At 37.6% G+C, this 27,168-nt stretch overlaps 1 protein-coding gene across 1 annotated transcript in view; it reads right to left on the bottom strand.

Annotated features, from left to right (window-relative positions):
• Positions 1-2,639: 2,639 nt before the first annotated feature.
• LOC148845989 (ER membrane protein complex subunit-like protein) overlaps positions 2,640-27,168 on the bottom strand; it is a 34,420-nt gene continuing 9,891 nt past the window's right edge. The window contains exons 4-8 of the mRNA XM_088953383.1: positions 25,852-25,899; positions 13,058-13,129; positions 11,206-11,264; positions 3,228-3,318; positions 2,640-3,095 (exon numbers count right to left, since the gene is read on the bottom strand). Of these exons, the coding sequence (XP_088809509.1) occupies positions 2,955-3,095; positions 3,228-3,318; positions 11,206-11,264; positions 13,058-13,129; positions 25,852-25,899 (411 nt within the window). The 3' untranslated portion in view covers positions 2,640-2,954. The remainder of the gene's footprint in view (positions 3,096-3,227; positions 3,319-11,205; positions 11,265-13,057; positions 13,130-25,851; positions 25,900-27,168) is intronic.

Consider the following 27,168-nt stretch of genomic DNA (forward strand, 5'->3'; position numbering starts at 1 on the left):
AAAAGAAGAAAAGAAAAGGTGGAAGAAGAAGACGAAGAAGAAGATGTGGAGGAAGAAATGTGTTGATTAAACAAAACTTTAAGTTTTTCCCTTATTGGTTCAAATTCCGAAGTCTTTGAGGGTTCAGTACAACATTTAGCAATGTTTGTGTTGATTAAACCCTAACAAATAAGAAAATAATAAAAAGAAATTAGTTTATAAACCCAAAAAATGCATATTTTTGTTTAATAATGTATATTTTATAATTATGATCTCAAAAAAGTAACAATATAAAAGAATTTTATAAGATAGTATACAAAACTGCTAGGTGACTGGGCGAGCCGAGCCTCCAAGGGCGCCTTGCCGCCCAGGCGTCGCCTTGACAACTATGGTTGGTTGTCTTTATCCCCAAGAGTCACCACATGTTCCCACTAGTCAAGAAAGCCCTCATTTGATGATGATGTTGGAATGATATCATCAAGCATATTCCAAATTTATCTCCCTTCCCCACAAAGGAGGAGATGATTTATCGTAGCCACAAAACAACAATGAACATCATGCCTCATCCCCTAGCTCTTTTAACCAATCAACATTTTATTTTTTTAATAGTAAATACATAAAAACCTAATTTTTGAGGGGCATTGAATTTTCCATAACCTCAAAACCCCATTTACATAGTTGATCAATTCAATATTATCCTCCATCAAGATGTAAGGGGATTTAAGTGGGAATCTCTCTTTAGTGTCTAATCTGTATATCATAATGTCATTATGTCCAATAGATGGAATTAATTTTGTCCCATATCACTAGATGCACCTTTTCTAAAACTAGAAAGTGTGCACGTGGAAATTTTTTATGAGAATGATGATAGTAGATAATATGTTTCTATTTTTTTTTATAATTTTTTATATTTTCATGTCTATAAAAATTATTCTTATTTTCATACTTATTTTTGTTTAATATGATGAATTTATGATATTAAAGATGTGCCCAAATGTTTTTTACAAAACTATTTTGCATTTTATACTTTTGTGTATGTTAATCCTTTTTTTATTTTTATTTTATTTAATTAGGACTTCTAGGACTAACAGATTTTACCTAAAATGTTGAATTGTTAACTCATCACCAAATAGGAAAACAACTCCATTTTTTGTTTGGTTTTAAATTTGTATTTTGTTTCTTTCTTCATTAAAAACAATTATTCTTTATTACACTTATTTTTCTTTAATGTGGATAATTAATATAAAATTCAATGAAAGAATGGGAGTTAATACCCTAAATATGAGACTTAATGAAAGGGAATTAAACAAGAAGAAATGTAGTAGTTCAAATTACAATTTATGCTTTCACAATTAGAGAGGGACTAAATTCAAAAATAAGGATATTCTAGTAAAAATTATGATTCAATGAATGTTAATGGGAATAAATGCACTATATAAGACAATGAGAGGAATTTAAATGAAAATAAAAGTGATTATTCAAATTACATTCTGTCCATATAATTAGAAAGTGACCAAATTCAAAAATTAGGGTATTTTAGTCAAACAAAAGTTCCACATTATCATTCACACTTTTAAGTCTTCTATCATAAACTCATTGACCATGCAAGATTGGTCATTATGGGAGAGATTTAAAATGTCGTTCAAAGAAGAATCACCAAATCAATTATCACACCAGAATTGTATGGATTTACAATTGCCAATTTTCTATCCAATCTCCTTTTTTAAATACTTCCCTATGTTCTAAAATTCCTCTCCAAGCCCATGATATATACTTTTTAGGGGAGAATTGCCAAAAATTCTCATATTTAAGGTACTTACTTTTGATTTCTTGAACCAATAGGTTGTTAAGTAAGGATTTTCCAACCTAGCTTTGTAATACAACTTACATTTACCCTACTGAGGTTTTTAATGCTTTATCCTCTTTTGGACTTCACCTTGCACACTGTATTCCATTTGACTAGATTTATGGCTTTTTATCATCTTTTTTACCCCATAGAATTCCTCGTTGTTTTACATCCACATTTTCCACTACCATTTTTTATAGCTTAAAAGATCTCATGAGAAATTGCAACATCATACCATTAGATGATTTTTTTTTTTCAACCTGCCAACTTTTTACTTTCTCCTCTATTTCTCTGAAAGTCTCCCTAATCAGCCTTCCATCTATAATCCCAGATAATTTTTCCTTTTCACTTATCAAAAAAAGGAGGTAGCTTTCCCTTTTCCTTTCAATGGGGATCCTCAACAAGCTAGAGATAATTCTCTGGAGCCTTTACTCTTTGTAATACCGATACTTTGAACCTTGGTAGCCAGATGATGAAAAGATGCATGCTTTGGATCTTGTGTGAATTCTGCAAACATTTGGATCTACTAGATGGGCTGCAGCTTTTGCCTTTTGGATTGGCATGCTTTGCTCTTCTATCATCGGAAATCTGGCACCGGGTGATTTGTTAAGTCTTCAGCTGACCTTACTAACCCTTGAATGTGAAATCCGATCTCAGGGTACAAATTAATGAAGTCTGGGATGATGGTTAACATCACAAGTCTGTTGTTACTGTGCGACGGACAATGTTTAATGTTATGTCCACTGAATGATTCAGTAATCGGCTGGATTCTAATGTAGATTGGTCAGAAGCACGGACAGCTGTGCAAATCCTGTTTTAGAAAAATTCATTTCTATCATCTAAATCCCTGATGAAGTCAAATTTCCCTACCGAACACCACTGGCACTTCAACAAGATTATGCTAGAACTAGAAATCCATTCAAGCACCTAGAAAAAGCATGCAAATAGGAAAATGCTGAAATAAATTACATCGACTTGACGTAGCTTCGTGTTTAGTTCCCCCTTCAAATGAAAGTTGACATCAAGATCCACGAGCATGGATTGTGGTTCAGATTTTGGGTGGATGCAGCACAATCCATTTACAGGAAGGTAACCGCAATGTAATTCATACCAAATTGTTTTTAATCTGTCATCTTCTTCGCACAGCAGAACTTGGTGCATGCTGTTGCATTGTCTGCTGTGTTTGGGCCACTGCTTGTTCTTCAGGCAAGTTCATTGCTTGAGTGATGGCATTCATGACGATAAGCCCGAGAGGAATCAGATACATCCACTGAATCATTGGGTCAAAGGGCAAAAAACAAAAGCAAATAGGATTAATTTCTCCTTTGCGGTGTAAACGACAATAACTAGGACAGAGACCAGAAAAATTATCCAGTCAAACTGTAAAAATGATGTCACTCACATATTTAGCCCAAAATGATCTCTCTGGTGGCTTTGTGCCTTCACCTTCTATGTTTTCCCCACCAAGAATTTCTTCTGAAAACACTGGAGTTCTGCAAAAACCAAACTGCAATTTTTAGTAGAAGAGAATATGAAACAAATCAAAATCAAACACAATAGTGACAAATTAGAATTCTGTTGAATGTCAACCAATTTAATTAACTTCCACTTTAGTAATCTGCTAATCCACAAAGCAGCTCAATTGTATGACCATAAAACTCTGACTGACATTAGTCGTCTTAACCATTGATGTGACAAACTAAAATGGCCATCTATGAACCATTAGAATCACATATTATTGAGCTGATGTGGGTCAATGCGAATCCAAAAGGTGGCTAGTCAAGGCTCTACCATATATTATGGGTCAATTTATCACATGCAACATTTATAGCTAGAGAAACATCAAGGTTTACACAGAACCACAACTTTTTACTTGTTTTACTTGTTTCTGTGTTAGAGAGTAGACATGTTTGAGTTATTTTCTCTTTTAAACCATTTTTCATAAAAATAAAATCCCAATTTGGCTCTATTATTTGTGCTCTTCAATCTGATAATGCAAAAGAATGCAAAAGAATGAGATCTGACACTAAAGATCATGTGTTCATACACCACAACCAAATATTGTAGCTAAATGTAGAAACCATTATCTCTACGAAGTGACTACAATTCTTTTCCTTCAAATGACAGTACCACAAATTTGGAGTTGTGTTATTTTTACTGCATTCTATCTTATTAACTATACTAGTGGGGACCCGTGCAATGCACAAGCTTTATTAAAAGAATTTGAGGCAAAAGGAGCTAGGGGTGCAACTTGGGATGGCCCAACCCGAGCCTAATGTGGCTCAACCAAAGCTTTGCACAGGTTGGGCTTGAGTTTTCAGATGTAAATCAGTCCTCAAATATTAGGTGTAAATTTGAAGATTAGAGGGAAAAAAAGGAAGAAGAGAAGAGCAGCAATACAAGAGAAGATGGCAAAAAGAGAAGGAAGAAGAAGAAGATTCGAATTATCTTCCCTTTCTCCTCTAATCCCTTTTTATTAAGAATTAATGTTAGAGTAATGACAAGTATGCCCTTAAGTGGGTGGCCAGCTAGGCAGTAATATAAAGAGATTAAACAAAAAGAAATAACAGGCCCATTAAGAGAGGCCCATTAGCCAACAAGAAAAGAAAAGATATTTCAAGAGAAGATACTAGGACCCATTCAGCCCAGTCTCTTTACACTCCCCCTCAAGCTGAGCATAGATGTCAATCATGCCTAGCTTGCTTATATAGTGTGTCATTTTCCCTCTTGGAACTCCCTTGGTCAAGATATCAGCCAATTGTTCATCTGATGTGATGAATGGCAAACAAACTTCTCCTGAGGAAATTCTTTCCCTTATAAAATGTCTATCAACCTCAATGTGCTTAGTTATGCCATATTGAACAGGATTATGTGCAATGTTGATAGCTGCTTGGTTGTCACAGTAGAGCATCATTCGCTTCTCGTAGTCAACCCCCAATTCTTCTAAAAGGGATCATAGCCACAGTAATTCTGACACACCATGTGCCATTGCCCTGTATTCTGCTTCAGCTGAGGACCTAGCAACTTCAATGCCCAAAAAATACCGAAGATCTCCCAAATCCTTGATCTCAAATTCAGAGTTGAGAAATCTTTTTAGTTTACTGACCTCTTGAGTGTCATTACCCGTGACCATAATATCAACATAAACTATCAAGAAGATCACCAGAGAGCCATTTCTCTTCAAGAACAAGGTATGATCAGATTGAGTTTGTGTGTAACCAAAGGAGACAAGAGCAGCCCTGAACCTCTCAAACCAAGCCCGAGGATACTGTTGAGACCATAAATGGATTTCTGCAGTTTACACACTTTGCCTTGCATTTCCTTCCCATACACCCCTGGAGGCAAAAACATATAGACCTCTTCATAGGTCTCCATTCAAGAAGGCATTTTTAACATCAAACTGGTGTAGGGGCCAATCAAAAGTAGCGGTTAGAGATAACAAAACCCTGATTGAGGTCATCTTAGCTACAGGAGCAAATGTCTCAAGATAGTCAATACCATACATCTAAGTGTAGCCCTTAGCAACCAGCCTAGCCTCAAACCTCTCAATAGATCCATCAGAGTGATATTTAATGGTAAACACCCATTTACAACCCACTGGTTCCTTCCCTTTAGGCAAGTCAACAATATCCCAGGTATGGTTCTTATGCAAAGCATCCAGTTCAGCCATCATAGCATCCCTCCATTTAGGTTTAGATAACGCTTCCGGTATGGACCTAGGTATCACATGGGAAGAAACAAAAGCAAGAAAAGAGTAGTAGGAAGGAGAGAGAAGGCTGTAAGACAGATGTTTGGAGATACAATGGACTGTACACTTCCGCTTGCCCTTGCGGAGAGCAATAGGAAGGTCAAGGTCTGGGAAAGATGTAGATGGGTCAGAAGAAGGCTAACCTGTTACCTCAGTAATGATGGGAGGAGCAAGAGGCTCTTCTGTAGGAGTGGAAACAACCTGCCCATGTCTGAATTTGTGCCTTTGGTACCACCTTTGGAGAACATGATGAGGAGGAATTATAGGAGAATGAGGTGGGGAGGAGGAATAGGAATATCGGAGGTAGGTCCAGTGGGAGAAGTAGACACCTCATGATAGGACTCAAGAGGAATGGGAAGAGGAACAGCTGGAGACATAGCAAAGGGATCTTCAGATTTCTCCCCCCTCAAGAGAAATGCTCAAGAAAGGAGTCAACTCAACAAATGTGACATCCCGAGATACAAAGCGGGTGCCACTAACTGGATCAAAACAGCGATATCCCTTCTGTGTGGAAAAATATCATAGAAAAACACATTTACGAGCCTTAGGTTCAAACTTGTGCCTTTGATGACTATGAATATGCACATAACAAGTGCACCCAAAACACAGAGAGGAAGAGAAAAAATATCCTCATCCGGGAAGAGAAGGCTAAAGGGGGTTTTGAAGTTAAGGACCTGGGAGGGCATACGATTGATCAAAAAAGTAGTAGTAAGAACAACATCTCCCCAAAATTTTATAGGAACATGGGATGCAAACAAGAGGGATCTGGCAACTTCAACCACATGTCTGTTTTTCCCTTCCACCACCCCGTTCTGTTGTGGAGTGTAGGAACAAGAACTTTGATGAATAAGCCCAAAAGTTTCAAGATAGGCGGAGAGGGTTTTCTCAAAATACTCCTTAGCATTATCAGAATGGAATATTTTGATCCGAGTGTTAAACTGGGTGAGGATGAGCTCATGAAATTTTTGCACAATAGTTGGTACTTCATCCCTGGATTTCATGAGATAAATCCAAGTATAACGAGAGTAGTCATCAATAAAAAGGATAAAGTACCTGTAACCTCATCTCTAGCCAAGATATTTTACCTAATGATGTCAAACTCAGGGTTGAGTCTAGTGAGAAATTCAAACACCCTATTTCTCTCCACCAACTTCCTATACATTTCAACATCATTCTTACTCTCCCATACAACTGTCTCCATAACATCAATTTCTTGCCATAGAGATTTCAGTATAGAGTAGTAGATTACTACACTCTTCTCCCCCTGTCTTAGGTTCTTCACATTACTTTTCAACTTATAGACTCTGGCTACATTCAACTTCTGTGAATAGGTCTCAGTAACACTATCCCATATCTCCTTAACCGAAGACATCTAGAGATAATGTTGACTTATATGAGGTTGCATAGAATGGACCAACCATCCTATGACAATATAGTTCTCTTGCATCCATCTCTCAAATTCAGGGTCTGTCTCTTCGGGTTTCACTTTACTACTTGTGAGATACCCGAGTTTTCCTCTACTACAGACATAAATTCTTATAGACTGTGCCCAAGCAAGATAATTTGTCCCATCTAGCTTGATTGTGGTCACACAAGTCAAAACGGAATCTACTGAGCCAAGGCCAGAAACCGACACTTGCTTGAACTCACTTCTGTATGGCTCCATTAATCAAACGAAAATCAAAGAACCAGAAATTGTCTATATAAACTTACTTGAAATCAAACCAGAACCCAAATGCTTGAAAACTAGGGTTTTACTCCGTCCAATTGTTGGGGAGAAAGAGAAGATGCAGCCGCTCCTAACAGAGCTTCCCAATCTCTTCCAAACCTGAACCGCCCTCCTTTAGGAGTCAAAAGACACCTCCCAAGCACAGAGCGCCACACCCAAAGCTTCACCTTTATCTGTACCTTCGAAAATCTCTAATCGGCTAGTGTTTTGGGCAACAACAGAACAACACCACTTCTTGGCAATATCCAACCAGATTTAAACTCTCCAAACCCTCTAACAACTAGGCCAGAGATCCTCTGAACTATAGAGAACCTATCTCTCCATAAACACTCTTAATCTAAGGGTGTATGGGAAAAGAGGAAGAAGAAAAAAAAGGAAGAAATAGACCTGTTTTGATGCCAAGATGTAAATCAGTCCTCAAATATTAGGTGTAAATTTGAAGATTAGAGGGAAAAAAGGAAGAAGAGAAGTAAGAGCAGTAATACAAGAGAAGAAGATGGCGAAAAGAGAAGGAAGAAGAAGAAGATTCGAATTATCTTCCCTTTCTCCTCTAATCCTTTTTTATTAAGAATTAATGTTAGAGTAATGACAAGTATGCCCTTAAGTGGGCGGCCAGCTAGGCAGTAACATAAAGAGATTAAACGAAAAGAAATAGCAGGCCCATTAGCCAACAAGAAAAGAAAAGATATTACAAGAGAAGATACTAGGACCCATTCGGCCCAGTCTCTTTACATTTTCGAACTTCAAGCTGGGCTTGAGCCAAAAAACTTTGGCCTAACATAAACTCAGGTTGGGCTTGAGTCGAGGCCTTGAGTAGCTCTATCCGACCCAACCCAATCTAAGTCTGCCCAACATTTTATGATATACATATCTACATATTATCAATCCATTGAAATTGGGCTACAAAGCTTAACACGCCCAAGCCCAGATTGAGATGTTGGGTTAAGCTCGGGTTGGGCCTAGGTTGGTAAACTTGGGCTTAACCTTGAGTTGTGCCAAGTCAGCTCGAGGATTGGGCTTGGGTTGACCCTCAACCCAACCCACATAAATTGCACCCAAAGGAGAATTTTCATCATTATCATCCATGCCCTATCTTAACTATTGTGGCATTCCCAATTGTATTAGTTTTTATTTTTTATTAAATTGTTTTAATTTTTACTAAATTGTTATTTAGTATTAATTATTGTTATTTTTAAATGGATTAGGAGATTTTAAATTAATATTAATTAAGTTTAAAATTAATAATTTTGTAATTTTTTTAATTTTATCAACAAATTTGTAGTATCATTTTTTAGATGAAATTTAAACAGATATCAAATTATAAGATTTAATTTTTGAACCTATTTTTTTACTTTTTTATTGTTTTGTTAATAAACATGTATTAATTTTATTTTTAAATAAAAACTTATATTAATAAAAGTATTAAAATAATTTTTATTAATCCATATTATTTTTTATCTATAATTTTTATTACATTATTAACTCAAATAACTAATTTATTATGTTATTGATCAATTAGTTAACTAATTGAATAAGATTTTGTAATTAAGTTTTAATTAGTAAACTAATTATATAATTATCTTATTATTTAATTAATCTTTTAATTATATAATAATTTTCTAAGTTAACTAAATTTGTTAAGTTAATTAATGTAATTAAAAGATTAATTAATAATTTCCTACTTTAATTAATAAAAGTAAGTTAACTAAATAAAAGTAACTGACTAAATAACCCTGTATAGGTTAGGCATACACAAAGTTAACTAATAACTAATTAATTAATCTTAGTTATTTAATTTAATTTAATTAAGGTAATGACTTTAAGTAAGTCAATGAAATAAATTGAGTTAAGATTTATTTATGTTTTAATTAAATAATTGATGATTATGTAATTAATGACTTAATTGTGTTATCATTAATTAACTAAGTAGTTAAATACTTTAAAAATAGTCAAAAAGGTCACTTGTATGGGTGATTGGGTACTTGGGTTGACCCTCATTTATTTTAAATGGGTAAATATTAACCTGAAATGGAAATAATGTATAGAACTATAGATAGTTTATTAATTAGTTAGGTTAACCCTCATGTTAGTTGCTAAACCAAATCTTACTAAGTAGGGTCTTATTTGTATGGGAAAGTGGAGAGAATAGAGGGAGTTGGAGAATTTAGAAGTGGAAGTTCCTATAAAACAGGAGTATAAATGGGTGGGGCTCTAGTGAAAGGGGAGGATAAATAAGAACTAGAGATAATTTAGTAGGTGTTTGGAATCAATGTTGTTTCCTCAGAAAACAGCACCACATTAGTTAATAAGACACTTCCTATGCACCTATACTATGATATTCCAGCTGTGATACATATTGCATCAAACTTTGTGTTCCATAAAAGGACAAAGCATATCAACATTGACTGCTTTCATCAGAAAAAAGATTCAATGCTGAGATGTGAATACCCTGTTTGTAAAGACTGGAGACCAGTAAGCATATCTGCTCAACAAGGCACTACATCAACTCTTATTAACAAGCTGGGTCTATATGACATATATACCAGCTTGAAGCAGAGTATTAGAGAATAGCTTTTATTTATTTTCTTTATTTTATGCTGTTTGTTCTTATTTAGACACGGGTATATGTGTCTTTTCATTATTCCATGACGGGGGTAGTTTGGGAATCACAATATTCTTAATAAACAGGGGCAATGTTGCAATTTGATTGGTTATAAGAAATCTATACAAATAGGCCTCACAAGCTGGGAGATTAAATTATTCTCCTCAATTGCCAGGTCTGTTCCGGTCTCTCTTCTCCTCTTGCTCTTGTTTCTTGTTTCTTATTTTTTTCTTATCTTTTTCTTCTTTCTACCCACCAATATACAGATTCTGTACAAGTATCCATTGTTGCATTGTAAGATTAAACAAACTTCCAAATTTATTCATGTGTAAATGGCAACAAAGAAATCTATCTATTGAGAAAAGAGTGCTGAATTGGGAAAGAGATATCCTGTAATGTACTACAGAAGTCTAAACAATCCAGGAAATTTCCACCTGGCAACTTATTTTGGGGCTCTAAAGGAATCATCACATTCCTCTCCTCACCCCTCATGGAAAATTTTTCATCCAGAAACATTTTGCAAGTGTCCAATGTTTCTCTAGGCATCTTTTAATTAAAAAAAAAAGAAAAAAGAAGTTTGGAAGGTCATTATTAGTTGGGAAAAACTCCTATACAGACGGGTATGGGGTAATGTGGACTGGAGAAGTGAACATGTAGACAATCCAGAGGGTCCTCTATTTGAGGGACAGTCTGGACTAGTCACAAGGTTCCACCACATGAAACATAGGTTGGACCAGCAACAGGCCTTCCTGAATTTGACCCAATTAGGAAGCCTTTTATTATATTTGCAGGTTTGCTAGTTCCTCTCCTCATTCTTTGTGCGAAAAGAATTGGCAAACACCTCACCACATTTGCAAAATAAGCCCACTATAAGCAATTAAAAAGTTCAACTTGAGTGACTATTAGGTTAGTTGTGAAAACCATCAACAAAAGGTGGGGCATATGGCTGATAGACTATGGGACTGAACATGTGGCCAATCCATGTGGTAAAAATAGGTGGTTCATGTAGGGAAGCTTCCTGCTACACACTAATGAGCTTTTATCCATATATCTGTTGTGTTTATGCATGTATTTGCATGTATTCATGTTAATGTGTGTATGTTGCATCATACATGTCTGTGTTTGTGCAACTATGCATGCCTATGAAGTATACCATCATTGATAAAAAAAGAATAGCCCATCACTCAATGGTTGATTCTTGGATGTATTGCCACCATATCCACCTCAATGCATATTTTTTATGTTCCTGCAATAAAACTTACAGAACTTGAACATGGAAGGAGCCGGTATAATCATATTACCTCGGTGCCTGTTCGCTGTTCTTCAGGACTGTGTAGGAGTTGAAAGACCACTTCCCAGGCTGAAAAGAAAAACAATGGGATATCAGCTGATGCAAACCAGGAACATAAAAAGCTGCACTTTTCTGTACCCATGCTTTGATATTGGCCTTGAAAACCAGGAATTTTTCACTGAATATATATGGTGAAAATTCATTTTGACAAGCAGACATTGTTCCAAGAACAATCTGATTCACATGTTTTCCAAAATCCCTAAATGCTTAGCTGCTCACATATATGTCCAGGTGAGAATCTAAAGACATGAACCACTATAAATCAAGGTTAAAAATTTCAATACATATCAGGCCGTATTGGCTGATACGTATCATATCGGTGGCTTCCCAATACACCCCTACAGTGGGTGTTTTGGGTCAGACCCTGGTTCAGGGGGTAGATGGGCCTTAAACCGACCCCTCTGAACCAGATTGAAAAAAAAAAACTAATAAAAAGGAAAAATGAGCCTCGATACAGGCCAATACGCCCCTACCAGCATATCGGCCTGTATTGATATTTTGAACATTGCTATAAATACTAATGGTGATCTCATTAGACCCCACGATCTATTCTCCTTTCACATCTTCCTCTCCCTCTCTTTCTCTTCCATCTTGCTGATCTAAGTTTCTTGCTTATTTTTCTGTTACACATTGATTCTACATGATCTTTATTGCTGAAATCTACAAGTCCAACTTATAACTGATTTTTTTTCTTATGGTAATGTAGGTGGTCTTCTATGCACAAGACTGAATCACCCATCTACTTTTTCTCATTTTATCACCCATTGGCTTGGGGCTACTCCTATGTTCCTTCCAAATGACTTCATTTCTGACCCTATACTTTCTAGTTTTTCCATTTATTCATCTCAGCATATACATTTCTATCACATTCATATTTTGGACATGTGTCTTGACTGCCCAACACTCAGCTCCATACAGCAATTCTGGCCCACATGCCCAGGATTAATCCAAGTGCTTTTGCCCTTATTATGAATTATCAAACCAAAGCACCGGAAAAGGTCACATTAAGTTGTCTCTGTCTCCAATCAAAAAAAAAAAAAAAAAAAAGCAGCAAATAGTGAAGAAAATCTTAGAGACCACACATTTTCTCAGCATAACTGTTCATGCCCGGTCATCACTCCTTCACGAGCGGAATTTTCAGTCTCATGCAGAAAAGACAAGATATTGAATTGCATGAATAACACAAACCATTGTTCAAATGAACCCAATAGACTGAGTCCTCCAAACAGGGTTCTTTATAGTTTAGACAAATCAGTCTCACCAATATAATATAATATATATAGTGATCATCCCACCTTAGAGTCTTGTTTGATTGACAATGAAACTTCATGAGAGAGAGAGAGAGAGAGAGAGATTAATTATTTTTTGGAATTGTGAACCAAAAAAAAAAGTTAGGGTGGAGAAGCAAAATTCAGAATTTCTTTTTCTTCTTTCCTCTTTTCACCATAAAGAATATGACAATGACCTCTAATTGGAATAGCATAAACTGGAAAACCAATCCAAGACATGACCAGCATTATTTGACTACCCTGCTTTTTATTGGGAAATTAATTGCTTGTAGGAAGAAAATACTGTCCAAGACAGAAGACAGCGGTACTCTTTGTCATTTAGTTGGTTAGTTCTTTATTAAGAAATAAATAATTGGAGTTGCTTAGTGGTCTGGTGGAAACTATCCTATGTGCTCTCACATATCTCACATGCAAAAAGTCTAAACAGGATTTTTTCCTCTTTTTTATTTTTGTTTTTATTTTTTTTTTTACTTTTATAGGAGAGAACAGAAAACAAGATTCAATCTGCCTCACATATTTCAGTGGCCGAGGATACTGGCATGCTCCAGGAGAACCATAGTTAACAGCCAAAATATTCACACCATCCTGTAAAAAGGGGAAAGGGAAAGGAAAGCAATCATTAGGACTAGCTGAAAAAACTCAATAATGCATATATGCTGTACAAAACAATTCATTTAAACAAAAATGACCAATAGATCATTATGGAAGCAAAAAAGATCCAAAATTGCATGTACCATAGAATATAGCACTACATTTTATTTTTTATGAATATAGGAAGCAAGGCAAGCAACTTACTGGTTACTACACGAGGTAACTGAGATGGAACAAGCACACAAAAACTTGAAAAGGGGGTTAATATTAGGCTGAAGAGAAATACAATTAGGGATTTTGCATTTGAGTGGTTATGAGAATGATAATATGCAGGTTTTATCAGGATATAGATGAGGTTTGGAAATAAGATTAAAGATTGTAATATATGGTTGAATGTATTAAGAGAAGAATCAACACCTTAGGTAAGGTGCAATGACATTTTGCAGTTGAGCAGCAAAGCAGTGAAGCTCTAGTCTGTGCTTCATCTTGCAGCAGAAGAGGATGACAATATTTTTTTTGATCAGTAACATGAAACTTTATTAATGATATGAAACTATGTGAAACTTTAGGTACAAAGGGGGTAGGTAAAATGTCTTAACTCCCCACCAACAGAATACAATGGAAAAAAGTCAAAAGTTAGCCCAAAAGAAAGATTCCCTATTCACCCCTTGCTTGGCTAACCCATCAGCAAATGAATTAACAGTCCTCTTCACCTAGCTATAATGCAACACAATCTCCCTACTCAGCCATTTGAATTTTTTCTTCTCATCGTTATAACTCCACAGGCCATTGTCTTCTTCCTTTAGCCACCAAATCACCACCTCCGAGTCACCTTCAAGAACCAATCAGTTTTATGAACCCAAAGGGACGAGGGGACCAAGAAGGACTACGAGTCCTCTTACATAGGGCAGAGGAAGCTATCTCTTTCCAATTTCTTACCAAATCAGCCACAGAATAGCCTGAGAACAGCTCCACAGTTTTCAGCCAATGGGCTACCCTTAACAGAATTAGATCTAATAAGTTTTCTAGGGTTCTTTCCTTGTCTGAATATATTCGTGAGTTTCTTTCTTCCCATAGTGACCAACACATTGCTGCCCTGATGCTTCTCCACATAATCTTCCCTCTCTTCTTCGGCCATCTGAAAAAAGAAGAGAACAAGCTTTGGATGCTCCCAAGGGGAATCCAAATACACCCAAAGAGGGAAAAAACCCACTCCCATACTGTTTTAGCAACCGAACTAGTAACCATAAGGTGGTAACCAGTTTCCCCATCAGCTTTACAGAGACTACACCCATTAGGAAGTAAACAAGAATTAGGTCTCTTTTTTTTCTCAAGTAGGTCATTTGTGTAAATTCTTTCCAAGAAAGTTTCCCAACAAAAACTACCAACCTGAGGAGGAATGGGCCTACTACAAATTTCGTTAACCGGGAAGGACAACCCAATAGGATCAGAAGGCTGAGTTAATGTCTCAAAAAACGAAGCACAAGAGAAAATATGATGTGGCCCAAGTCTGTATCCCTAATTGCCCGTCTCAGACCTAGGTTCCACCCAAAACCAGAATGAGAGTTGGAAGGGCATAAGAAGGATGATATGGATTCATTTTTCAAATCTGAAAGAGCATACAAAGAAGGAAATTGGTCCATCAAAGGTGAGTCCCCAACCCAATGTTGTTCCCAAAATTTTATTCTATTACCGGAGTTAAGACCATACCTGATCCAAGGGGAGAAGATTGGAAACAATTTATAAATGGTTTTCCAAGGAGAGGCAGTTGTAGCCCTTGCCAAAATTCCAGGTTCCCAACCATTGTCTTCCAACCCATGTATGCTAGCCACAATGTTTGTCCACAATGTCTCTTTCCAATGGAAACCTCCATAACCATTTCCCCAACAATGCCATGTTCCTTTTCCTAATATTCCCAATCCCAAGACCTCCTAGCTTTTTACATCTAGTTACCAACTCCCATCTCACCCTATGGTCCCGCTTTTCCTCTCCAGGCTCCCACAAGAAATTCCTCATGAATCTTTCCAAAATGTTAGACACTTTTGTGGGGATCTTAAATACTGATAGGAAGTAAATAGGTAGGTTAGCTAGGGTTGACCTAATCAAAGTAACTCCCCCCCCCAAGGAAAGATAATTTTTCCTCCAAGAATCAAGCCTTTTTTCAAATCTCTCCACCACCGGGTTCCAAAAGCTTACCTTCTTAGGGTTATTCCCCAAGGGGAGGCATAAGTCATAGGCCAGTCCAAGGTTGCACAACCTAACACGCCTGCATATTCACTTAACTCCCTCTCCTTCAAATTCACACCCACCATTACAATGTCAAATCAGCAGAAAACCTTCTTTGGACCCATGTAGAAGCCTTCTTTTTTATCAGTAAGATAAGTTGCTCAAATGACCATGCAACTTCACCAGTGCTAGTGCATTACGGACAGTGAACTGAAGAGCATTTGGAAGGAGCACTTACCAGAAGAAGAGGGTGGCATATAAATCTTCCTCTCTGGGTTCACAACATGGGTGCTTACTGGGAGGTGAAAGTATGAAAAGGTGTACTGTTCAAGGATGCTGTGAGGAACCTTGTTTTTTTTTTTTGATAATTGTGCTGTGAGGAACCTTGTTTTTTTTTTTGATAATTGTGCTGTGAGGAACCTTGTTGGGTGACAACAATAACCTATCAAAGAGGACTTTCTACATTGAAACTGATCTCAAAGGAATAGGCTTCCAGAAGGCATTCTTTCAAGGTTGTCATATTGGTGGATATAAAGACAAAAAGTAAATGGTGAAAGAGAACTGAAGGATTGGGCAAGGGAAACATGGCTACCATTGTCAGGATTGAAGATTAAGCATTTAATACATGATTTATTCCTTTTGGGGGGTGACCTAGTTTGACAGGAAAACTTGGGGATAGTGGCATATGCAAACCTATACAAATACCAATTAATATCATTGTAGATACTATTTTTATACAACCAATAAAGTACAAGTTAACAATAAAAAATACATGACATATTCTTGTTTATGTTGCCTCTAGAGCTGATGCTGACTGTCCTTTTGGAAAAACCAGTATGGTTAATGGAAGGAATAAGGTTGCAATTGGAAAACTGGACTGTAGGGGCTGATTGCTCTTCCTACGAGTTGGAGTCCAGAAAAGTGGCTCAGGAAGTGCATATCTGATGGATATGGTCTACCATTGATGCTGTGGATCCCTAAGAAAACTGAGGTCATTTTCCTATATATAGAAAAGCAAAGCAGTCCGCGTCAGCATGCTTCTCCTTTCTCCCTTCCCCTTTCCTGCTTCCTCTTTAACTCCTCTCCCTTCCTCCATTCCCCCTTCCCAGCCTTCCCATTAAGCCAAGTCATCATGGCTTTAGCCTATCCTATTAGGCCACATCATCCTTCCTCTCAAAATTTCAAATTATAGAGGAAACCAAAATCAAACCATGATGTAGTTGGGAATTGCCAAATACTATGGTATTGCTTCCCTGCTTTTTTGAATAAGGTGTCTTCCATTCGAAGACCTTTCCTACACCCCATTTCTTCCTTTTCCAATATCATTCTGATAGCAAATTTTTCTTTTCCTTCCTCTTGCAGTAGCAATCAAACTTGAACAAGTTAGCAATCTTCCCATTAGCAAGGTTGGTACCACCAACTCTCCTTAATCTGTAATAATCTGTAAATTAACAGATCATTTCTGCTGATAATCCGTAAAGGTCTATAACATAATCTGTAAATTAACAGACAATTTCTGCAGATAATCCGTAAAGGTCTATAACATAATCTGTACAGTCATTTTTTTTTGTAAAGGTCTCTAACATAATCTTTTTTCCCACATCTTGCAGTGATACATTTTCAAGTTTCCTTCCTGTTAGCAAGGTCTCTAACATAAACAGTAAAGGTTATGGTTTCAATTCATCCATCTCAGCATATGCATTTCTGACACACTCATTTATTGAACATGTTTCTTGGCTGCCCAAAACTCCATTCCATACAGCATAGTTGGCTGTACAACTGTTTTATAGAATTTTCCTTTTAACTTGAGTGGTATTTACCCATCACATAACTCTAGATGCACCTCGCCATTTTGCCCATCCTGCTCTAATTCTATGGGCAACATCCTCCTCAACTCTCTCTTGTTATGAATTATCAAACCAAGGTAATGGAAAAGGAAAATCAATTTAAGTATGTAAAAGAAATAGATATGGAAAAACATGACAGTTTAGAGCTGTTAGATTATAATAACATAAAATTTCTTAAAATAAAAAATAAAGTACAAGAAAGGTGATCAGAAGTCACCGAGAGAAGAAAACAACCCCCAAAACAAACCATCGCAACCTTACTTTTTTTATTTTGAAAAGTAAAAAGAAAAATTCATTGAGAAAAAAGGAAAACTGATTACAACCAACATAGGGGTGCTAAGATAACATCCAACCAAATTACAAAAGGATAACAAAGACAAACAAGCATAATGAAAACAAGAGACGCCTCCCCCAATGCAAATGTATCTAGTCTTCAGCTTCAAACATCTTGTCATAGCCATCGCCATCCTCGTTCCACACCTTTCCTCCTTCCCCTATTATGTTCTTCTTCATTCTCTCTTCCCTTTGGCTTTTTTTTAGATGCTTCAAAAGCCCTACCAGCGAACTCCTCACCACCTCAATAATAGCCCTAAGCTCTTGCCAGTTCTAACATCCCTATTGACCAGACTCTTAATCTCCACTTTACCTCCCTCCTTTCCATCTTGTTGAGACCTAGCGAAACAACTCCACCAACTCAACCTCCCTCCTTTTTCCCTGACCCTAGCCTAACCTCCAAACCTTCCTTTGTTGAAGTCAACATTTTCTCCCCTGCTACAACTTGAAGCTCCTCCCCCCTCCATCACCCTTCTTCTTTGAATCTTTATCTCTTAATCTCTTCCTCTTATAGACTCTTATATTTATTGGAAGGACCAGCCCCAATCAATCCATCTTTTAGTCTTAAAAAATCCTTTGACATGTGGACAAAATGAGACTTGATTATTTCTCTAGCTTTCTCCACCACTTCTAGAGATTCAACGTCTCCTTGTTCACATTTCTTCTCTAACCTAAATCGACTCCAAGCCTACCAGCTGAAACTTCAAACTTTTGAACACCCTCACACCCGGATGACGAACCAAATTCCCCTTCCTTGTCTGAATCCTCTACATAGCAATTAACATTCGGTCAATTATCATCACCCCCTTCACAACCATCTTTTCCTATCTTTCCTTCCTTGCCCTCACTTTCCCACCTTATTATTTCCTTCTGTTCTTCCCCCGAGCCCACCTCCCTTCCCTCCTTCTGACCTTCTAAACAAGGAGCCACATGGTCCTCCACATTCAGACTCCATGATTGAGATGCATTAGGAAAGAGGTTCACCACGAAATCACCAAAAGAAATGAACCTACCTGCTTGCTAATCAGACCTTGTCCTCTCCTTCCTTCTACCGCACTATTCCCCTAGATCAAGCTTATCCTTGTATCTACCACAATGCTTATGATATGCATGAACATTCTCAACTCTCAAACTTGAGAACCGCTTTCCAAATTTCTCAGAATGAATCATCAGCCCAAATCCTCGAATCCGAATCAGGCCTTGTCCTCTCCTTCCTTCTACCGCACTATTCCCCTAGATCAAGCTTATCCTTGTATCTACCACAATGCCCCCCTCCTTATGATCTGCATGAACATTCTCAACTCTCAAACTTGAGAACCACTTTCCAAATTTCTCAGAATGAATCATAAGCCCAAATCCTCGAATTCGAATCAGGCCTTGTCCTCTCCTTCCTTCTACCGCACTATTCCCCTAGATCAAGCTTATCCTTGTATCTACCACAATGCTTATGATCTGCATGAACATTCTCAACTCTCAAACTTGAGAACCGCTTTCCAAATTTCTCAAAATGAATCATAAGCCCAAATCCTCGAATCCGAATCAGGCCTTGTCCTCCTTCCTTCTACCGCACTATTCCCCTAGATCAAGCTTATCCTTGTATCTACCACAATGCTCCCCTCCTTATGATCTGCATGAACATTCTCAACTCTCAAACTTGAGAACCGCTTTCCAAATTTCTCAGAATGAATCATAAGCCCAAATCCTCGAATCCGAATCAGGCCTTGTCCTCTCCTTCCTTCTACCGTACTATTCCCCTAGATCAAGCTTATCTTTGTATCTACCACAATGCCCCCCTCCTTATGATCTGCATGAACATTCTCAACTCTCAAACTTGAGAACCACTTTCCAAATTTCTCAGAATGAATCATAAGCCCAAATCCTCGAATCCGCTTAAACTTTCTCTTGCTCAAGACCCTTAGCTTGAGGCAATGTATCTTAGAGGTCTCCCCAACTCTACTAGTGAGATTGACTCTTGAAACACGATCCACACTCGAACCTCCAACACTTCTTCCAATCTGAAATGCCTCTTTTGTCTTCTGATTTTTCAAAAACCTCCTTTTCTTTATTCATCTCAAGTCCCAACCCTCTCCTCCTCTTTCTCTTCTTCCACATGCCCCAAAGATTTAGCCTCTCCCCTAGCACCACCATCTTTTAATAAGAGAAAACCCACCTTTATTACATCCCCACTTAACTTTGCATGGGCCCCACCACTTTCAATTCTTTTTGGAACTCTACGATCATTATAATCTATGTAACCCATAGAAAGTCCCCAACCAAACCATTAAAATTTTCAATTCCAAAAATACCCTCATCTTCAACCTCACACCCTCTTCAACCTGACTGTTTGCCTTCCCTCCAAGATCATCAGAATGCAAACAGGCCTTCTTAGCCTCCTCACTCCACAACTTCATATTTTCAATCCATCTCACCAGGTATGAACCTTCAACAACCAGCCTTAAATCGAAGATTTCACCAGCAAATCAAAGGGAAATGGAATTAGGAACAAGATGAATCTCCTCGACTTCAATTGAAATGCGAGCAGCAATCAAATTTCTCCAAGAATTTGTTCTAGGATCAATAAATCTGAACTTTCTGCATGCATCCCCCATGACCTCAAAGGTTTGAAAACTCCATGCGTGCAAATGAATCCCAAACACATAAATCCACACCATGATTTTTTTTAGATCAGCAAATCCACACCATGTTTAAAGGACCCACGTCCCTGATTGCTCCAACTAAAGGATTCCACCTTCCAATTCTAAGGTCGGGAGAATGAAACTTATTTTGTTCTCTCCTCAAGACATTGCTTGCCTCCTTCTTGCTTTTGAAAGTGAATAAGAAGAAGCCAGCATTCAGCCTTCTGATATGAAAAAGGCTTCACAGGCTGCCATTCAGTAATGGCCCAATCTTTTTTTTGATCGATAGTAATGGCCCACTCTTGAATCTTCTTCGGTCGAATTTACAAAACAACCAACCAGGCTTCTATCCAGGAGTCTAAGTTGATCTCTAATCTCTCCATCTGGATTCATAGTCACTTCCTTTATTTGCGGGTGGACATTACTTCTATTCAAGCCTGACTCAATGCAGCATTCTTTCTGCAATCTATTCAACTTTTGCATTCTACACGAACCAACAAGGGATCTGCAATCTACTCAACCTTACAACCAAGTCCCAATACCAAACCCCCAAAAAAAAAACTTAAAACCATCCAAATATCCCCAACAAACTTAACCAAAAAGCCCCACCACAGGACATAACTGTTCTGCCTCATCAGAGGTTATTACAAGAACCTCCTTACTTCTCTTCAGAACTTTTTTGGATTTCTTGACCTTTTTGGTAGGTCCAATCCCAGATCAATCTTCCTTCAGCCTAGCAAAAACTTTAGATACTTGTATAACTCGATATTTTTGTACCTTTTAAATTGTCTTAGTCTTACTGCATTAGGAAACCTCTTCAAATACTCCACCCTCCATCACTTTAGCAATTGGAATTGGCATTGATCCTTTCCAATTCCAAAACTGCATTCCTCTCAAAAATTTAAATTCCATTCTACTTTCTTCTGCAATAGCCCCCACCACTCCAAATTTAACTTGATATTTTTGTACCTTTTGAAATGTCTTAGTCTTACTGCATTAGGAAACCTCTTCAAATACTCCACCCTCCATCACTTTAGCAATTGGAATTGGCATTGATCCTTTCCAATTCCAAAACTGCATTCCTCTCAAAAATTTAAATTCCATTCTACTTTCTTCTGCAATAGCCCCCACCACTCCAAATGATTTTATTCTTTCTTCAACTCCTCTGCTTCTAAGTTAAAATCTCCTACCTCCTTAACCAAATTATCCTGTTTCCCTTCCCTCTCCTCCAACTCTTCACCCCCCCCAAAGGGCAGCCCTAGGATCTTACTTACATCCACCTCTTTATTCACCACTTCCTCTAAATCAAACTCTTTCTGAACTTTTTGTGTTTCATCTATTATCATCTCCCCTGTCTTCTTCCCCTTCCCCCCAAAGATTCCTCATCCCCACCAATGTCAATGGGTTTAGTTCTGTACTTCTTTCTCCTGTTATAAACATTTGCCTTTCCAATGTCATCTCTGCTCAGCTCTTTCTCCCTAACTCTCCTCTGTCACTGTTGGGGTCACTTCCCACCTCTCTCCTACCCTCTCTTGGTCTTCTAGATTGTTATTTTTCACTTCAATTTCCCTGCCCTACCCTTCCTCTTTACAACCTCCTCTCAGGCTCAACCTCCTGATCCACCTCTAAAGCATCTCCGCTGGTTTCCTGCAAACTATCACGGATTACTCCTACTTCAATCTCTATTTCCACTATAATTATCCCTTCCCCTCCCGCTGAAGCCTCCTCTCCCTCCTCCTGCCCCCTTCTCTTCATCTCTTCGATTCACAATTTTATCAGCACCCACCTTCTCTTCACCATTTTCATCATTCTGCTAACTCAGAGTTATTGTATCTTCGGCAACTTTATCTGCACAGCTCGGTCTGTCTCCACCTCTATCAAAACTTTGAATTGCCGCATTTTTCTTGATGCTCAAGTCTGAGAGGCTAATGCTTCCATCTGCAACATTTTTCTTACACAAGCTGGCCTTTTCTCCATCTTCAAATCATACTTTTCCTTCTCCTTTTTGCCCCTGCCATCACGGATGTATCTTTTAATACACCACAAATATTCCTCTTCTTATTTAAAACCCGTGTTTCATTCCTCATCTTATTTAAAAACATTCAGCCCATTTGTTTTAACTTGACCTTTTATACCTTGACCCTTTATAACCTTATTTATTTGATCATCCCTACATACCCCACGTGCCCACCAACTGCTCAGTCCAATGTCATTTGTTGGTCTATGGACCAGCTCCCCCTGACCAAATTTAAAACTTGTCCCCATTTTTATCCCCTTTACCCTCTTCCAAAATTACCTCCTTGCCCTTCCTTCTCAACACATCATCTTCCTTCCCGTTCTGCCCCTTCCCCACGATGCTTCGTCTCCCTTTCCTCTAGACCTTTCATCTTCTCTATCACCTCACTCCCACCATCACTGCCCTGAAACTCCTGCATCGTCATTGATCTAATGCCAATGGTTGGATCTTTACCTTCTATTACCAGCCTGATTTCAAAGACATTGACCAGCGAAAAACAGTTCCGGCTTCAATGGTATTGGTATCACCTGCACATCCTCTGTCTCTACCAGTTTCCATGTGACTAGAGATCACCCCATCTATTGTGAAAATCATATTTCCTAAATTTTCTACAAGCACCCACAATTGCCTCGAAGGTCTGTACACAACAGGCATGAAAAGGAATCCTGTAAAAATTGATCCATAGAAAACTTTTGCCTGAAGTATTCCTCACTTGACCGACCAGGGATACCATCATCCTGATTCTCTTTTTTTTTTTATTTTTTTATCAGCAATGCAGAAAATTTTATTAAATACTTGAGAAAAGTAAAAAAAGAGTAATGGCAAGATGTTGTTAGATCTGAAATCCCTTTGCATCAATGGAACCCCATCATCCTATTACAATTGAACCCAATACAAATGTCCATGGACTCCTTGCTTAGTTAGGCCATCTGCCAAATCATTAGCGGATGTTCTTGCCCATCTTGCTTGAGTGTTCATATTCTTAGTTCTGGTATCTGTATCTTCCTATCACTTCTCCCTTCAAAACATCTTCTGCATCTTATTTTCTTTAAACATAAAACAAATGTAAACCAGATTAAGGTCTTCACACCCTCTGCAATCCATTATCTCTCCATTCATTCCAAAGCCCAATCACCAACATCTTTCTCGTTTGGGTCTGATTGAATCTTCCCACTAAACATGCCTCTAACAACTCTAATATTCCTTCAATATTAACAACATCTATCATGACCATGCTTGAAATCACCATCTTCCACCTTCAGATTACATGGAGAGTTGGTCTTTTCTCCTTTGTCACACTTTCAGGTAATGCTGACCGTACTGTGGTGTATCATGTTTGTTTTAATAAAATGAGTCGACAAATTAAAATATGTTGAGCATGTTGTGAAGTGCCCACCTTTAGACACTGAGGTGCCTGTCTTGTCACCTAGACATGTGCCTAATAGGCTGAGTGAGCATCTTTCTTAAAATACTTAAGGTAATGCAATCAGGAGACCCCAAATGTCACCTAACAGGAAAGAGAATAGTAATAAATCAAGAAGAAAATAGGAAGAAGAAATAGAGAAAACACCAATATATAATGTTGTTTGGCTCGGTAGCCTACATTCACGAGATTTGACTAGAGGTCAAGATTGTGGAGAACAAGGAAGAAGGGGGAGAAGTAGAAATGGGGGTAGAAAGATAGAACAGGAAGAAGTGATACTTGATACTAATGTTATATGCATTGGAACATTAGAAACCTAAATTTGGGGAGGTGAAGAATTATTGCTAGTGTGAACAAAGGGACTGTGCATAGAGTAAAGTTCTATATTATTATTGTAGGAAAGCAGTATAGTATCATACGTTTATTTATGTTTCTTTTTTCTTTACGGCCCAAAGGGGCAAAACAATAATTGTGCATGTAAACTCTTCTGATAGTATTTTAGACCCTTTGGGGATCGGGGTCGACAGATTTTGTTATTTTTATTTTCTTCTCTTTCTCTTTACATTAGCTGGTTGAAACCCTAGAATACTCCTATCTCTCTAGGTTATGATGGTAACAAGGCAAGGTTGAAGATGGATAGTATGGAATTTCAATATCCTTGTGTTTGGATTCAAGGACTGTTGAATATCACATTTCCCTCTCAAGAAAGGAATTCACGTTGGGTTCAGACAAAGAGGCTTTGGAAGGGGATTGAACCTTGCTTTTTCAATTTGTTTTGCCAGAAGATTTTTTTAAATAAATAAAAAATAAAATATATTAAGTTGTAGAGAGAGAAAGAGAATACAATACAGGTGATAAGGAAACACCCAAAAAGTAGAACCAAAGCCCCAACCCAAACCCTCCTTTATTCTTTGGACTGACACTCCCCATAGCCAAAGAAACATAAACAAAAAATCCCAAGCTGAGAAAAACCCACAAACACCCAGAAAATTACTCACCTACCATTCATGAACAACTAGCTCACAACTATCTCCCTGGCTACCCACCCTTCCAGCCTTAACCCCTGAAAACAAGACCCTATACCCAAAGACATAGACTCCCAAAAAATAAAATAAAACAAAACAAAAAAACTACTCAGCCTTTGTGTCCCCTTTGTGTCCGACTGTTCATCAACTCTAGTGACCATAGTCAAATCCTCTGTTTTTCTCTTGTTCACTCTTTTTGTTTTCTTTCCCTTCTTATTCAGCCTGATCCCAAATACACCCCCCCCCCTAATCTAGAAAAACCTTTCGAGACTTGCACGGTCTGACTGTTTTTCTGGCTTCTAAACCTTCTTACTGCATTGGATCTTATAGGCCCATGTCGATATTTAGAACCTTGCCTAGCATTAACACCATCCATTTTCAGATTGAGTTTCTCCTTGCCCTTCAAAGCCCCACACAATTTTTCTTCCAACTCTTTAAACTTTTCCATGCAAATTCTCCCCTCCAATTAAAAAAAAAAAAAAAAAAAAGTATTCCACTCACCTCTGCCTCTGTATTCACCACCGTCTCCAAATCTATTGAGCTTCCAACTCCATGTGTTTCATCAATAATGATTTCATCCTCCTCAAATTCATCCCTAAATTTTTTTTCTTCAATTTTTGGACAGCATCTGGCCCATCAGTCTAACCATACAAGGAGTCCAAACTTTCTGAAATTCAAGGGGACAGTCTGAACATTTTCTCAAAAATAAAAGGGGGACAGATTGAATAGTCCACCTTTGATCTTGTCCATTTTTCACTCTTTGAAACTGAGCTCCTAAGAGTCTAAATCACCCATATATGAGGTTTGATTCCATGCTGGCTGATCTGAAATAGATCTCTTATGTAGGGAATACTACCTCAGTAACAACACATTATTTGGAGGCTAGGAAGTCTTCTTTTTTCTGAAAATATACAGTTTTGTGTTATCAGCCTACACAATGTGTGATAAAATTTCTCTGATGTTGGGGTCAATCATAGAGGTACATGTTACTATTAAACCAGTACCTTTAATTTCTCAATATCAACAACAAACATCCTTCAGTTGTCTAACTGAATGGTATGCTGGAAAAATGCCTACTTTAGCTCATACTGTAAAAGTTTGTATAGCCAACATAAATGCATATTTTAGAACACTAGAAATTATAGGAGTGAGATAACAGCATTTTAAAGTCCAATAAATAGGACTGGAATCACTAGATTGGAGAATTACCATGTGAATGACAAAATGCTCATCCAGACCTTCGCGTGGAAGACACCTCTGAAATGAAACATACTACATGTTTAGCATTATGTAGAAACCAGTCCAATAAAATGTATTTCTATTTTCTACAGTTCTCAAAAATTCAATATATTCATGTTGTATATATACAATTTCAAAATCCAAGATTGGTAGAAGGCATCAAACTCTACAAGACAAAAACAGGATCTGGAGACTTAGCAGATAAACTTGAATTTTCATGCCTTAGTTTTTAATGGTATATTTTGTCTTATAGAAATAATTGAATAAACTTTTGGTACAACAATGTAAATGTTGAAGGCTTGAATTATAAAAACAACACTACACAATTGATTATAACAATGTTTTGAAAATGGAACCAGCTCATCCAGTTAAACCAGGTTCATCCGGAACTAGATCCTTTTCCAGGTAATTGAAAACCAGGAAATTGAACCACCAAGTTGAAATGGGAAGGCAAGAACAAGGGCCCTGGTTTGTGAGGTCTGGTTTTCAAAATATTGGCTGTACTAAATAATCAAGTATTACAAAATCACAATTCATGAAAGAACTTTTGCAATCATTTTGTAAAGGCTACCCACCAAGTTAATTGGCCTAATATTTTGTAAAGTTCTTTCAGGAAGGTTAAAGAAGGTTTTACCCACAGTTATCTCACAAAACCAAGGTGCCTTTGTGGAAGGGAGACAAATTGTGGACCAGATTCAAGTGGCTAATGAATGTGTAGCAGAGAATAAGAAAATAAAAGGGAAAAGGGTTTATTTGCAAGTTGGACTTAGAGAAGGCTTATGACTTGGTGGATTGGTCCTTCCTTCTAGAGATTAAGGAGAGAGTTGGTTTCAGGGAAAAATGGAGATTTTGGATTAAGGGTTGTTTAAGCTCAGTGTAGTATTCTATTTTGATCAATGGATCTTCTAGAGACTTCATCCCAGCCAAAAGAGGTTTGAGACAAGGTGACCCCTTATCCCCTCTCCTCTTTCCTTGAATGCTGAAGTCCTAAGTAGAATGATCATAAAAGCGGACTTGGATAACCTAATCAGAGGCTGGAGAGTGGGAAGGGCTGAGGTGGTAGTTAACCATTTGCAATTTGCAGATGATATTATCTTGTTTTGTGATGATTTCAGCCTTGAATCCCTCAGAAGCCTAAAGACCCTTGTCATCTCTTTTGAGAATCTCTCCAAGTTAAGGATCAACCTGGGGATGAGTTGTTTGGTGGGACTGAATATGCAAGAGGAAACCCTTAGAATAGCAGAGTTCTTAGGGTGTGGAGTACCTTGGTTTACCTTTGGGAGGAAA

Source organism: Nelumbo lutea, chromosome 7, assembly GCF_056320005.1.
Source record: "Nelumbo lutea isolate HS-2025 chromosome 7, American lotus-T2T, whole genome shotgun sequence".
Taxonomy (NCBI): domain Eukaryota; kingdom Viridiplantae; phylum Streptophyta; class Magnoliopsida; order Proteales; family Nelumbonaceae; genus Nelumbo; species Nelumbo lutea.